Source organism: Gossypium hirsutum, chromosome A12, assembly GCF_007990345.1.
Source record: "Gossypium hirsutum isolate 1008001.06 chromosome A12, Gossypium_hirsutum_v2.1, whole genome shotgun sequence".
NCBI classification, from domain to species: Eukaryota; Viridiplantae; Streptophyta; class Magnoliopsida; order Malvales; family Malvaceae; genus Gossypium; species Gossypium hirsutum.
The window spans coordinates 102,521,353-102,536,317 of record NC_053435.1 but is presented as its reverse complement, the minus strand read 5'-3'; the positions used below and the strand labels follow the sequence as shown (position 1 = coordinate 102,536,317).

Here is a 14,965-nt window from a genome sequence, read left to right as displayed (position 1 = left end):
ATTGCAATTTTAGGTCCTATTTTTGTTTAGTAAATATAATTTAAAATATTTTAGTTTGACTACCATTATTACCCTAATAACCCTTTTACAAAAGTTTCTTGGCTTCGCCGGGTGACATAATCTCATATGTAATATTAATAATCCCAGTGTCCCACCGTTACTCTCTCACGCAAGACAATTCATTCCCGTCCTTTTCGGAATCTCTCTCTCTTTAATATTTTTTAAATACCAATAATAGCCCATTCCTGATCTTTCTATTCAATTTTTAAAACTTTAAAAAAAGTAATAATACTATAATTTAATACTTATTTTCATATATATATAAAAAATCATAAAAGATGTTTTTTAAGGCAAAACAAGATAGGAAAAATATCATGTTTTTATGTGTTAATATAATATATATTAGAATATAGCACAACTACAATGCCATTAATAACTTATAAAAAATGGAACGTGGTATTTATTAAAATAGTTGAATATTAAAATTTTATGATTTAGATTCTTTTGGATGGTTAATATGTTTATTGATGATTAGTGTATAAATAATGGTGACGATAAGATCAGATATTATAGCGCGAGACAAAAAAAATAAACGCATAATATTAAAGATAAACACTCGTCCAAAGATGATGTTAAGTATATATATATATAAATTTATAATAGTATAGGTAAAATATTATTTGTTATTTTATAAAAAGAATAGATACTTAAAAATTTTATATAAATTAGGACTCGATTAATAAGGAGATGAACTTAATCGAACTTTTGATAACAATTTATATACTATTAATAATAAATTTATAATTTTTGAATATAACTACAGTTTTTATCTGATGATAATATGCAAAAATATAGCTAATGAATGATTTTATCTGATGAAAAAACCATGTAAGGTATAAAAGTTTTAATATTAAACGTAAATGTAATGACATTTTAGAAATAAAAGAGGTCAAGTTGGGGTCTTCCAGGAAAAGGGAAGTCAAGTTGGGCGTTTGGTGTATCATTTACGGAGCATAACTAGAGGCACGTGTCACTTTTTCGTTGCTTCCTTGTAAAATAATATCTGCCCCCTCCCCCCCTTACAGTAAACCAACGCACTCGGTGCACGTTAGCGTCCCATCGGCCCCACGCGTGACGTCCCGGACTTTCCCGTTAACTCAGCTACGATCAAATGCGGGCACTGTTATGTCCATTCACCACTCTTTGCTCTCTACGTGGATAAATTCGTAAAAATGGTCGACACGTGGCATAATCCGTAAGCGTTAATTCTAGAAAATTCTGATTAGATGAGATCAACGGCGTTAAAAACCTAAGAGGAAGTAGGGCCTAGTAATACACCGACATTAGCACCAAATAAAAAAAATTATTAAAAAAAATCTAACCTTCTCCTTATTTAAAAGGTAAGCTAATAAGGTAAAATGAAGTTGTATTATGTACTATCTTTTTTTTTTCTCCTTCATAGAGACTGAAGAAGAGAGCAGAGAAAACGTTGCAAAAAGGGGAGGATATCTATAAAAGGAAGGCAAAGTAGAGAAAAAGAGGTCTTTTTGGAGTTAATTTTTTCGATTTGATCATCTGGGCTGTTGCAAAATTACTTTCATTTATCTCCAAATTTTCATGTACTTGTATTCGTTTTTTTTTTTGATGACTTAAGGTTGTTTCATCTGGCTGAGTCTTGTACTTGTTATTTTGGTTTTCTTGATTTTTTATTTGTGATATTGGGAAACCCAAGTTTAAGGACGTGAAGGAACTCTATGGTGGAAGTGAAACTGAGATTTTAAAGCCTAAGGCATGGAATTCCTTTTTACTTGTTCTTTTGTTTGTTGATTCATTGTTCTTGGATAGTAGAATTAGTGATCAAGGCTAATTATTGATAATTTTAGGGCTTTTTAGGTTGGGATTATTGGGTTTGGGATTTTTTCCGCCGATGTGTTGCTTTTCTTTGATTTGTTATAAATGCTTGTTGACAATTTAGTATTGCTGATTTTTTTTTTTGGGGGGGGTGGAGGTTCACTTTTATTTATTATTGTCTCTAGTGGAGTGTAAAAATTGGTGGCAAAGATCAAGCAACCATATTTCTTCTTCAAATATGAAATATTCAGTTTATGATGTAAAGATATATATTAGAAGTGTTTGGTGGTTTAGTTCGTGTTGCATTGGTTTTATTGAAACCTAAAAGATTGGCTTTTTTTAATACACTAAATTAAAGTGATCAAGAGATATTTTTTGCCCTATGTTTTTTGTTTCTCTTCTGTTCTTACCTCGTGCATTCTCATTAATCAATTCAATGCTTGTCAAAGTATATTGTATTTGCTGTGTCTTCGTGTAATGTGTTAACTTTGTAGCTTTAGCATTGTAATTTTACTTAGTGAATAGATCTTCGTGTTATTTTATTTTTTGATATCCGTACAGGTCTCATCAGTGGTGATAGGAAGTTTGTGTTCAGAAGGGCTTCCTGATGAAGCCGACTGCTTTGCTGCGTTGAATATGGTAAGAAAATTCTTAGTTGTGCAGCATGTTTATTGATTTCTTTTAGTTTTCTCACTACTATGATTCAGTGAACAAAATTCTCCATGCAGATTAAATGCATTGCTTATCTTTAATGCTCGTTTCAAAGGTTTTCTGATAAAGTTTGGCTCTGCCTGCAGTTTTTAGTTGTCTGGTTTTAAGTTGAATGTTTATTTGGTAGAGTAGTAGAAATAGAATCAAGCAAATAACATGGAGACATTACATTGTTTTGCGGTCTCTGTCATTAGGATTGTGTCCTAAGAAGGAACATAGCAATAGTGATACTTTGATAACATTTATGAATTTAGTAGATTTGGTGTCATCTTTCTTGAGCTTCATTTGTGATGCATGGGTTCTTTGAAAATTAATGAAGAATCTATTCCATTTTCTGAAAGGTGTTGCCATAGGTTTTATCATGGTATTTATTTTCCCTTTGCTAAGAAGGGAGAGTTATATGGATTTGAAGTTTCTTCTTCCGGATCTTTATTCCGATGCATGGGCACTATTGAAAAGCAATGAACTATCTGTATTCTATATTCTAAATAGAGTTTGCAATCGATTTTATCATGACATTTATCTTCCCCTTGCATTAATATTTAAAATACTGACAATGCAGAAACATATGATATGTGGTTTCCATTTGTACTAAATTTGTTAACCCATGATGAGATATCATTTTTTTATATATATACCATAGAAAAGAACACGTTGAAAAAGTAAAAAACCTCATTAGTTTTGCCTATATTGTAATTCCTGTGCGACTTTGATATTACTTTGGTTTGTGTGATTCTTGTTAATATAATGCTCGTTCTGTTGTGCTTCATAAATGTCAGGTTTTTCCCCGTTCTATTTTCTTATTACATTTTTTTTTCTGTCTTGGTTGTGATACACTATCGCCTATCAGGGATCATTTAATGCTGAAAATGGTTTTGGCGGCACCCAATTGTCAAGCAGGGAACTAGGTTTAAAAGAAGAACCTGGAACATGCAATGTGTGTGTTTCTTCATTTTCACCGTGTGTCCAAACAAATGGCATCGACAGCAACAAAGACAAATGAGTTTCTAGGCAAAGCCTGTCAAAAAAAGGATAGTAACCATTACTCTTTTAACGATGCTGATTTGTCATCTCCTCAGATGAATAGAGCATGCAATGATAGACAGCGTACAAGTAGTGAGTCAAGTCATCCTCTCAGTGTATGCTTGAGTCGCGAATCCTTCTCTGATGTTGTAGAGAGTGAAGAAACGTTGAGGGATTGTAACACTTATGAGAGCATCAAGATGAGTACAAAAACAAACCTGCCTTCGGCTTGTGCAAATAATATTGGGCCACTGAAAGCACCAATCTTTCATAATAAATTTGTCCCCAATAAGTTTGAGAAACAAGAGTCGGAATGCCTTGGAGATAATATTTCCTTTGTGTGTGTATCAGACTATGCAAAAACAAAGGCTGCTGACCATACTAGTGATGCAGACAAGAAAAATGCATCTTACAACTCAGCTTCAGTTGATAGTTTCCCTGGGACTGAAAAGGAAGTTAACGGTCAACCTGCTTGTTTTCTAGTTGGTAGTCCTTGTGGTGATGTAGATGATAATCATCCAAGGAGATCAAACAGATCGTCCATTGAATCTTCCCAGGAGATTCTGTATTGTTCAAACAAGTCAGATATGTCAGAAATTTCATCTTTACGAGATTCATGTGCTGGTGCCAGCTCAGCAAAGGTATTCTTGAAATTCCTACTTTTTATGTGGTGAAATTTATTAATGTTTCTTTATATTTTTATCATCTGCTTGGAACTAGAAACTGAAAATTAAATCTTCATTTCCAGAGAGAACATTCCGAGTGTTCTGAGGAACAAGTCCAATCATCTTTTGCCAGAACAGGTTCCATACGGGTTGGCAGTCAGATCGGTGATGGACATAACTATGCTGAATCTATGGAAGTTGATAATAGAACAAATGAAAGAGAGCAAACAGCTGAACTAAAGTCCACTACAGTGGCTAAGGAAATTAATATGGAGGAAACTAATATTGGATCACAGCCTGCTGCTTGTAGTGATGCACCAGACAGCATTGAGTATGAAGTACGTAAAATGCTATTCCAGTTAAAGTCTTATGTTATGCATGCTTACAATAGACCTTTGCATGACTAAATCTACTATTAAATCTTCTAGATGGTCTGAAAAGATGATGAAAAAGCTTTGTATATTGACAACAGGTTTCTTTTGGCTTGACAAAGCATGAGATAGAATATATTTTAATGTTGCCACTTGGATACATATATCTCATTTTAAGAATAGTTGCGTGAGGAAAATTAAGTTTCTTACTGTCCATTAATTATAACGGTGGTACCTTCTAAATGTTGGTTCTCTTTTCTTGGCTTCCAATTATCTTTACAGGCACAAGATCCGTGCAAATGATGAACTTCATTTTCTTTCTTGCTTTATTTTTTCTGTTCAAAAGAGTTGGCGTTTTGTTATTAATTGTTGTATCTGATAATCAGGTCAAAGTTTGTGATATATGCGGTGACATAGGTCGAGAGGAGTTGCTTGCTGTTTGTAGCAACTGCAGTGATGGAGCAGAACACATGTAGGTCTTGCATTTCTGCCTCTCTCATGCATGCATGCATGCTTGCCTTTTCTTCATATTTTTTATTGGTTGAAATGTATGGTGTTTGTGTATTTATAGTTTCTTCCTTTTATCACGGGACACTTAAATGTTGACATATTCCATTTCCATGAACCAGTTATTGTATGCGTGTGAAGATGGACAGTGTTCCCAAAGGTGATTGGATGTGTGAGGAATGTGTGCTCAGTAAAGAAACTGAGAGGCGAAAACAAGACAAAATGGAGGGAGGAGTTAAGATTTTTAACAAAACACATGCTTCAGAATCAGAAACCAAACCTTTGGAGGTCGAGGAAAGTGAAGCACATAAAGTTAGTTCAACTCCTTCGTTTACTTCAAAGAGACCTTCTGGCAGTTTACAAGCAGTTAGAAATAAGGCTTTTGGAGCAGATTTGAAATCACCTACGACATCGAGTTGCAGCAGCAAAGTTTCGATGCATCAATCTGGAGGCCACTCGTCTAGCACTACTCCGGGAACTGTGTGCTCACCTACTGAATTAAGGAGTAAATCACTTAAATTGCCATCACAACATCAGGTGTCAAAGGGTATATTTCACATACACCTTAATGGCAGAAGCTGTGCTTTATTAATTATAATGTCAACCTAGCACATTTACTAACTGAATTATTTTTTATGCTGGTGATGTAGGATTACTTTCCAAGTCCAAATCATTCTCTAATAGGAGCTTAAAAGAAGATGTCCAACTGCTGAAGGAAGGCAGTTGTGGCAATGAAGGCTTGGCTAAAGGAACTACTGCTAATGAGAGTGAGAGGAGGATTCAAACGGTGTCTAAATCTATGTCATTGAAGAATATGAGCTATAATGTGAATAATAGTAATCACGACACTAAATTACTTCCCAACTCTTCTCGCGTTGAGGATTTGAAGAGATCAAGGCATCCAAAAGGACAGCATCCAAAAGGACAGTCTCCAATTAAGACAGAAAAGAAATTGAAATTATCCAACAGCGATGCACTTGCGGGGGCTGATAAAAGAATTGCTTCTGTCAAAAATGGTTTGGCATGCCCTTCCAGTTCCTTGTGTAATGATTTAGTGGATGTGAAAGGTCATGAAACATCAGATAATTCCTTAAAAACATCTAGTACTTATGCACAAAAAAGTTTTCTGACTGAAGAGAAAAAGAGAGTTCTTAATGTGAAGCACTGTGTTGAGTACTCTCCAGTAGTACCTGCTATCAGTAAAAAGCATTCCAGTGCTGCTGTGCAGTCTGAACGGCCTTGCCCGAGAGATTCAACTATTTTTGCTTCTGGAGTACATGTGCCTTCTTGGATTTCTGTTGTTCCACAGCTTGATTCTATATGGCAGTATGGCTTTTATTGCCTTTCTTATTGTTCATTTTGAAATTTGTCAATGACTCCTACCTTCTTAACTGCTCATCTATTCGGTGTCTTATGCATACCTTCTGACATGTTCTGCAGAGGCAAGTTTGAAATTCAAAGGAGTGGTGGACTTCCATTTACTTGTGATGGACTGCAAGCACACTTGTCAACTTATGCCTCACATAAAGTTCTTGGAGTAGTGCAGAAACTGCCTCTAAAACTGTCGTTGGAGGAAGCACCTCGATTGAGCATGTGGCCCACTCAATTCATGAAAAGCCATGCCACTGAAGATAATATTGCGCTCTACTTTTTTGCAAAAGAACTTGACAGGTTTGTGGAAATGTTTCTGTGTAGAAGAGCTAATTTTCTTTCAGATAACTCAGGTTATTTTACATGCTTCTTGTGCAGTTACGAAAGAAGCTATAAGAACTTGTTGGACAGGATGATTAAGTATGATTTTAGCCTCAAAGGGAACTTTGGCGGGTTTGAGCTTTTAATATTCCCCTCGAACCTACTTCCAGAAAAATCTCAGTGTAAGAGTTTGATAGTTACATTTCACATGCATCCATATAAACAAAATGAAATTTGCTTTTTCATTGGTGGACTTACAAAGTTTGAACATTGCAGGTTGGAATAACATGCTGTTTTTATGGGGTGTATTTAGAGGAAAGATGTTTCAGTGCTCAGAACAAATTTCAGCCATGTCTTGCGAGAAATTGTTCACCCCTGGAAAGTCAAGTGAAAGTTTATCTGCATTGAACTCCAATGCTTTCCCGGACTCAATGACAGTCGCTTCTGGAAAAAATGCTGAAGTTTGTGAAACCAAAGAATCTTCTTCGGAACAGAAGATGAATGCCCTGGATGTACAAATAGGTAGTCAGCAAGTGGGCGTAATCGACTCATCTCAGGTAAAATTTTTTACGCTCTAGTTGTTTTGCTGATAGTGTCCAATTAAAAGGGGGAAATGGTCAGAGAGTGTTATAATGATCTCATTGATGAAAGATTGTTGGGGCATCTTACTTTTGCTGTTTTGGTTCCTACCATACCGATTAATATTTGTTTTAATGACTGATATAGTGTTTCATGCAGAGAGAAGAAAGAGAGTCAAGAAAAAGACCTGAAATTGATCTCAACTGTTCTATTCAAGAAAAACAAGAATATTTTGCAGATCATGTGGAGGCTGATGATACTAATGACGGCAAGAGATTAAAGAGTTGTTTTGGTGGAATGGATGTAGATAGGAATAGGATAAAAGATATAATGAATGATAGATGTTCCCTTCCTGTAAATGGCAGAGGCCCTAGCATCTACGGCAATGAAGTGTATGATATGTCGATAGTTCCTCCGGAATCGGATTCAGTAGGTAATAAGTATAGCTGGAAGCACTTGTTGCAGCAGCAAGTTCTTTCAAATGACAGTGGGAAACAGGTAAAGTCAAGAGTTTCAAATCTTGAGCTTGCCCTGGGGGTTGGAAGGAGTCTTTCAGCTCACGGAAATATGCCCCCATCTTTTATGGTGATGAGCAATGGGGATTCACGAGACGAGATCTCCGACACTAATCCTTCACTTGCTCTTTCCCTTGCATTGCCTTATCCTAAGGCAGGTGGTAGCGGCAGCGGCACCACATTAAAACTTGCTTCAGACATGAAGTTACCCAAGTGCCAAGAGGTGAACACTACACTGTCGCTTTTTGGTGGCTCTTCAGAATCTTAGGTATACAGTTATGGGTGTTTGTAAATAGAGCTCTCAGGACAGTTTTATGATAGTTTCCAAACTTTCTATATAATATGAAAAACATACACAGAAGACTTTCTCACCACTTATATTAATAAATAGTTACACTCAATTAAATTATGAATTTAGCAATCTTTACTTATGTTTTCCATCCAATATCCTAAGCTTAACTACCCCGATGTGGTGCGGTCTCAACAATTAAGAGATGGTAGTACTTCAACTAATAGCCTAGGTTAAAATGAGATGCCTATCATTTTGCTTCACCTAAAATTTGATTTCACAATTGCGTTCGGGCTAGGCATCCGGTTAATTTGTAAATTAATACAGTATATTATTTCTTATTTTTTAAATATTCTTTTTATTACTTATGATTGAATCAAAGTAGTCAAATATTATATTGATATATTATCAATTTTGTCTCCATATGTGTATAATTGTAAATTTATTGATATTTTCAAATATTTTTTACTTATATATTTACAATAATTTCTTTGTTTTTTAATGAAATATATATTCATTTTTACGCATAGATATTTATAATTTAACTTTTATTTTTAAAAAAAGAACATTATATATACATGTAAATATATCCAAATAAATACGTTTATATGTAAATATAAATTTCAAAATTATTAATTGAATTCAACAATTTAATTGAAAAATTAAAATGGTTAAAGATAAAAATAAAAATAAAAGAACAGAAGTTGATTTAAAATATTAAAATTTTGTACCAACCAGTGCTAGCCAATACATATTAATACAAATCAATATTTGTTGAAATAGTCGAAACTTAGACTAAAATGAAATTTAGACAATTTGGTATTGATTTAGAACTAGAATAGCATGTATCAGTAACAAACGATACCGACTACTATGATCTGAATATCTTAGAATAATTGTAAAAAAAAAACAAAATTATTAAAGTTAGATTGGGTGTAATTATATTTTTTAATATAAAAAATTTAAAAGTATATTTGAATATCACAAATTAGTGCAGAAAGTCTAAAAATTATTAGAGTTAGATAAGGTGTTATATTTTAAAAAAAATGAATTAGAAATAAAATTTGAAAGTAAAAAAAATTATAAGAGTAATATTTGATTTGATTCAATTTTCATAAATCATTGATAGTATTATCGGATTAATATAATTTTTCGTTGAAATGTTACATACACAAATAATTATATTTATTTAATATAAAACTAAATGCATGTATTCATTTATTTAAATGTCTATAACTAAATCAAAATTAAAATTTATATATTAAATTACATATTGAATTTTGTATAGATTTGATATTTACCTTTGTTTCAAAATATAAAATTTGAAAGTAATAATAATTATTCTAAGTAATTGAGTAGTCGATTCACAAATTATAAAAAGTTATGTAAATACGATAATATTGATTCATGTACAAAGTGATTGGATGTAATGGCAATACATACTATACTCTTAAGGAAAAAATTTAAGTTCGAATTTTGAAGACAACATTGTTGAAGGGGAACCATATAACTCGAACATGATTACATGCAGTGGCAGAGCCACGTTGAGGCCCAGGGGGGCCATGGCCCCCCAAAGTTTAAAATTTTTCAATTTAGTCCTTTGTAAATTTACATTATGGCCCTCCTAAAAATGTAAGTAGGTCACTCCAATATTTTTATAGGATTAAAAATAATATTAAAAAATTATTGTTGATAAAAACAAAAAGAAAATATTATTGAAGAAATTAAATTACTCATGATGAATTTTGAATGATATTTTTGTTAAATAATAATTTAATATTTATTTAATATTTTACTTAACATAATAATATTTTATAAGTAATATAATAATATATATATATAAAAAGAAAAGAAAAGATGGAAGACTTTTATCAGCTTTCTTCTTCATATTGGTGCTTAGCAAGAAAAGAAGAAAAATAACTTTTTTTAATTAATTTTCCTTTAAATTTGAAGTATAAGGTTTGTTTTTGTTCAAACTTTTCATAGATTTTGAATATTTGAAACTTGTTATACATATATGTAGTAATATTTTTTTTTTATTTTATCAAGTATATTAAAAGTTACTATTAAAGGATATTGATGGAACTTGGAAGCTTATAAAATTAAATGAAATATGTATGTTTTTTGATGAAAATGATTAAGAGATGATTTCTAACTTGTTATAATTGTAAAAATAAAACAAAAATAGTTAGATAATGTTACAGTAAGTTTCGGCCAAAATAAAGGGGAGGAAAAAAACTTTGGTTACTTTGTTTAAAATTATGTCAAATGATAGCTTGTAAAGCAGTGAGTATTTCTATAAAAACGGAATAAAAAATGATTAACCGAGTCAAATGACAGTTATTCTATCTTAATATTTGGAATACTTTTTTCTTTTGAATATGTTTGTTATATGTTTAAATCAATTGTAATATTAAAATACTATTTTTTAAAATTATTTATATATTTAAATCTACTATTAGGCTAAGAGTTCTAATTTGAACTTGATCCCGTATGATTAATATTTCGGCATGATATAAAACAGAAAAAGAAAAAAAAAAAAAAAAAAGGGAAAAGGCCAATCACTACAAATAACCGGTTATTGAGTCGCTTTCCAACACAAAAAAAGTAAACACATATAGGCAGTTGGTCATCCAAGGCCAAAACCAGCAATATCATTTTGTAGTCTTAGTTCAGTGTGTTTTAGGAGCTAACCAGATTTGCTTCACCCTTCTCTGTAAGTCCCCAACCCCAACCACTCTCTTCTGGATCTCGATTTAATATCACCCAATGATCCGTTTCACGTTTTCCTTTTATTCCTAGATTCTCTCATCAATCTCTCACCTCTCCAAACTCCATTCAAATTAAACCCAAAAAGAAGACCAACTTTTTAGGGAATGCTCTGTCACTTTATGATGGTATTTTCCTCTGTTTCTGTTTTTTGGATCATTTGTCAACCTTACAGAAATGTTCTTGGATCTGATTAATGAGTTTCTTATTATTTTTTCATCAGATTTGATCACTTGGTTTGGGACTTGAACTCTCTCCAGAATTTGGTTCTTTTCCATTGTGTTGTGTTTTCAAGGTAAGATTCCTTTTTCATGTCGAATGTAAATGTATCAGTCATTTGGATTTCTCATGGGACCCTGTTTTAGTATTCAATTTATTTTCCCTACACTTGTTCAACTCAATTGTGTCTGTAAATCATCATCTATCTGTCATGTTCGCTTTCGAGTTCCAATATTTTGGGGTTGGTTACTTCAATTGAAGTGCGTGATCTTATGTTTTTATATAAAACCCAGGTCTAAAATGGCGTAAAAGATTGAACTTTGGGCTTGTCCTAGAACCCTGTGATTGTTTAGTGTACCTTTTTTTTTTAAAGGATGTGCTCTGAGGACCTATATTTGATTCTATTTTCTTTCCGATGTAACTGATATCTTGCCTAACTCTCCTTTCCTTTTCTTATTGCTTCCTAAATGTGATATTGTGTAAATGTTTTTTTTTCCTTCTTAAATTATCATTTTGCAGTTTAGAGCTTTAGTTTCAATGCTTTGTTTGTGGTTTTTAGTTCTTCAGTTTTTTAACCCTATGCTTGAGGTTCTTTACCTTTTCTTATTATTTTATAATGTTAATATCTTTGTTCAATACTGTCTTCTATGTTGAACTGTTCTTGCAATCGAATTATTGAACCACAATATTAGAAGCTTACACCATTTATAAATTTAAAACAACTGGTTGTGGCTATTTTATAAATTTACACCATGTTTAATGTTTCCTATACTATCAACTATTGTCATATCTTTAGCTCAAATCAGTTCTTTGCTCACTTTCTGAAGCCAAAGTGATTTATGCATAAAGTTTCAAGGCTAATTGCATTTTTAAGAAAGAGAATGCCCACTAAATATCAGTTATGGGTTAATTTCCTAGCCTAAGCTGTTGACTAGCTGCTAATTGTTCTTTTCTCCTTATCTCCATTTCACTTAAAAAAGTTAATGAACTACTGATGTTTCGATCTACCTCCTTTGGACCCTTGTGGTAGAGTAACCTGATTTTATTACCATAAACATGCATACCGATTTGTGCTTTGGCTTTATTATATCTGCCAATGAGAACCAAAGCATATATGTTGTTGTATTATAAGCGATTGCTGCAGTTATAGTGAAAAGGGTTGTGAGTAAAGACCATGCATTAATGCATTTTCACCTGTACAGATATAAGATTGATATCAGAGATATGAATTCATTCTCAGGGAGGAATAGCTTTCCATTTAATGTATCCAATGCTGCTTGAGTAAATTAATTGTTTTACTACACACTCAACTTCTGCAGATGGGAGATGTAGCTGAGGACCTAATTTCTGGAACTGTTGGAGGAGCATCGCAGTTGATAGTTGGGCACCCTTTTGATACCATCAAGGTTAAGCTTCAAAGCCAGTCTGCTCCACTCCCTGGGCAGCCACCGAAATATGCTGGTGCTATGGATGCTGTCAGGCAGACGTTAGCCGCTGAAGGTCCAAGGGGATTGTATAAGGGTATGGGGGCTCCACTGGCTACTGTTGCAGGCCTTAATGCCGTCCTCTTTATGGTGAGAGGGCAAATGGAGGCATTGTTGAGATCAGAGTCTGGTGCCTCCCTCACAGTTAACCAACAGATAGTAGCAGGGGCTGGGGCTGGAGTTGCTGTTTCATTCCTAGCTTGCCCCACCGAGTTGATCAAATGCAGGTTGGCATCATGGCTTTTCATATTCCTTTTCCTACCAAATTATAGTTTACAGTACCAATTTTGTCGACCAACCATTGTGCACAACGTGGATGTATCAAGTGCTGACGAGTTTTTAAAATAATTTTCTCACCTTGTCATTTGAATGGGATAACTATCAACTCATAAATTCTTTGGACATAATATTTACTTCTTGGATCTTATGGTGAAAGCAGATTACAGGCCCAGAGTGCATTGGCACATTCTGGCTCAGCTAGTGTGGCAGTGAAGTATGGAGGGCCAATGGATGTAGCTAGGCATGTTCTCAGATCAGAGGGTGGCGTAAGGGGGCTCTTCAAGGGATTGGTTCCCACCTTAGCTCGCGAGGTTCCAGGAAATGCTGCTATGTTTGGTGTGTATGAAGCACTGAAGCAGTACATGGCTGAAGGACCAGACACTAGTAAATTAGGAAGAGGGTCTTTGATCGTGGCAGGAGGCTTGGCCGGAGCTTCATTCTGGATCTTTGTTTACCCAGTTGATGTCATCAAGAGTGTGGTCCAGGTGGATGACTACAGAAACCCCAAGTACACTGGCTCCATGAATGCATTTAATAGGATATTAGCCTCAGAAGGGGTGAAAGGCCTATTCAAAGGGTTCGGCCCTGCCATGGCACGAAGCATGCCCGCGAACGCAGCATGTTTCTTGGCATTCGAAGTGGCAAGGTCTGCTTTGGGCTAAATCAATTGCTGTTGCACTCTGATTCCGATTAAAAGTTTACTGTTGTTTTTATTGAAGCCATTTTATGTGTGGATTAATCGTGATGTTCGAATGAAGTTTTGGCAATATAATGACAGCCGACGACAGGATCTCCATTCTTCAAGATTGCTGTAACTTCCATTTGATTGTATGTACGGAAGAAAAATATTTTTGTTTCATCAAACGCCCATATTTCTGTTTTTCATCAAGAGATTTTGCAGATAGATAATCATGTTGAATGCAAACAGGATCAAAAGCAAAGTTTAAGCATCTCAAATGAAAATTCAGTTTTTAGAAGGAAAGAAGAGCAGTTTTTCTTTTTCAACAAAGAAATTCATTGATAAGTAAATTTTAAAGGAAAGGAGCACAAAAGCTCCGGTACTTTTGGAAATAAAAACCGAAAAGTTGCATATTAAGAGATACGAATGTTTGATTGGAAGTCAGACTACACCGGCTCGAGGGGATTTATTATTCTGAATAAAACTCCTTTGAAATGAAAAAATGACTAGATTCAGAAAACGAGAAGAGAGCGACGAAGGGCTGTTGGCAACTGGTTGACCGAGCAGACCTCGATGACGAATAGAGGGAAGTAAAAGGAACAAAAAGAAAGGGATGAAAAGAAACAAGGTAGAGGAGAAAGGTAGAGGGGAGGTGGGTGATGGCTACTGGGGTGGCAACTGGACAGCTAGTTCCAACTTAAACTATCGCACAGGCAAAGCTTACAGACTAATCCTGCAACCTTGAGGATGAGGTGAACACTTTTAGCCAATGGATCAAATGTTGGGTTTCTCTTTTCTATAAAGAAAAATATTTTGATCCAGTTCAAAAGTTAATTATACTAAAATTAATTTTGATGAAAAATACTAAAATTGATTGACTGAAGTTTATTATTAGAATTATTTGATAATGACAGAATTAGAAACAATTATTGATGATTGATTAAAGTGATGCTTCTCTACTTAATTTCTTTAACTTTTTAGTATTATAAGTAAATTCCTTTCATCTTTCTCCTCTCTAAGACAATGGAGTTTGTAATGTTTTAATTGCAATCTGTACCATGTGTAATATATATTAACTATTGTTTTATTATTTCTATTAATGAAACTATCTTTATTATTATTATTGTTATTATTATTATTATTAATTAAAAAATCAGCTCAGTTTAACCTAAAAAAACAAATTTCTTTCTTCAAAAAAAATATAAAAATAAAAACAAATTACTCAACAATTGGCACAATAGTTAATTCCAACCAACAAAAGGGTTTTTCTTATTTATTATTATAATTTTTTTGACAAACGTGGTGTGAAACCAATAATACAAAGCTTAAATT

The 14,965-nt window shown here is 33.6% G+C and overlaps 2 protein-coding genes across 12 annotated transcripts; both read left to right on the top strand.

The window, feature by feature from the left end:
* The first annotated feature begins 1,392 nt into the window (after nucleotides 1-1,392).
* LOC107946746 (uncharacterized) lies at nucleotides 1,393-8,323 on the top strand. Of its 10 annotated transcripts, none has more exons than XM_041083373.1 (12): nucleotides 1,401-1,541; nucleotides 1,733-1,789; nucleotides 2,413-2,490; nucleotides 3,413-4,226; nucleotides 4,334-4,588; nucleotides 5,008-5,093; nucleotides 5,251-5,675; nucleotides 5,779-6,454; nucleotides 6,569-6,799; nucleotides 6,878-7,002; nucleotides 7,097-7,377; nucleotides 7,559-8,323. In XM_041083373.1, exons 4-12 carry the CDS (start codon nucleotides 3,498-3,500, stop codon nucleotides 8,180-8,182), a joined length of 3,432 nt encoding a protein of 1,143 aa, XP_040939307.1. In that variant the 5' UTR covers nucleotides 1,401-1,541; nucleotides 1,733-1,789; nucleotides 2,413-2,490; nucleotides 3,413-3,497; the 3' UTR covers nucleotides 8,183-8,323. The 10 variants fall into 10 exon arrangements, with proteins under 10 accessions (XP_016736681.2, XP_016736684.2, XP_040939307.1 ...); XM_016881193.2 differs by having other exon boundaries at nucleotides 7,547-8,323; XM_016881192.2 differs by lacking the exon at nucleotides 1,733-1,789 and having other exon boundaries at nucleotides 1,393-1,541; nucleotides 7,547-8,323.
* Nucleotides 8,324-10,803: 2,480 nt separating this feature from the next.
* On the top strand, nucleotides 10,804-13,843 carry LOC107946829 (mitochondrial carnitine/acylcarnitine carrier-like protein). Of its 2 annotated transcripts, XM_041083368.1 has the most exons (5): nucleotides 10,804-10,919; nucleotides 11,006-11,100; nucleotides 11,196-11,267; nucleotides 12,511-12,902; nucleotides 13,115-13,843. In XM_041083368.1, the coding sequence occupies exons 4-5, from the start codon at nucleotides 12,511-12,513 to the stop codon at nucleotides 13,614-13,616; spliced, it is 894 nt and encodes a 297-aa protein (XP_040939302.1). In that variant the 5' UTR covers nucleotides 10,804-10,919; nucleotides 11,006-11,100; nucleotides 11,196-11,267; the 3' UTR covers nucleotides 13,617-13,843. The 2 variants fall into 2 exon arrangements, with proteins under 2 accessions (XP_040939302.1, XP_040939301.1); XM_041083367.1 differs by having other exon boundaries at nucleotides 10,804-11,100.
* Nucleotides 13,844-14,965: the final 1,122 nt, after the last annotated feature.

What these genes read in the sequence shown, in the direction of transcription:
- LOC107946829 (XM_041083368.1), top strand. Translation starts at nt 12,511, where the DNA reads ATGGGAGATGTAGCTGAGGACCTAATTTCTGGAACTGTTGGAGGAGCA. An exon ending in ACCGAGTTGATCAAATGCAG is followed by an intron (nt 12,903 to 13,114) that starts GTTGGCATCATG and finishes TGGTGAAAGCAG; the next exon opens with ATTACAGGCCCAGAGTGCAT.
- LOC107946746 (XM_016881192.2), top strand. Translation starts at nt 3,498, where the DNA reads ATGTGTGTGTTTCTTCATTTTCACCGTGTGTCCAAACAAATGGCATCG. An exon ending in ACAACATCAGGTGTCAAAGG is followed by an intron (nt 5,676 to 5,778) that starts GTATATTTCACA and finishes CTGGTGATGTAG; the next exon opens with GATTACTTTCCAAGTCCAAA. An exon ending in TTTGCAAAAGAACTTGACAG is followed by an intron (nt 6,800 to 6,877) that starts GTTTGTGGAAAT and finishes CTTCTTGTGCAG; the next exon opens with TTACGAAAGAAGCTATAAGA.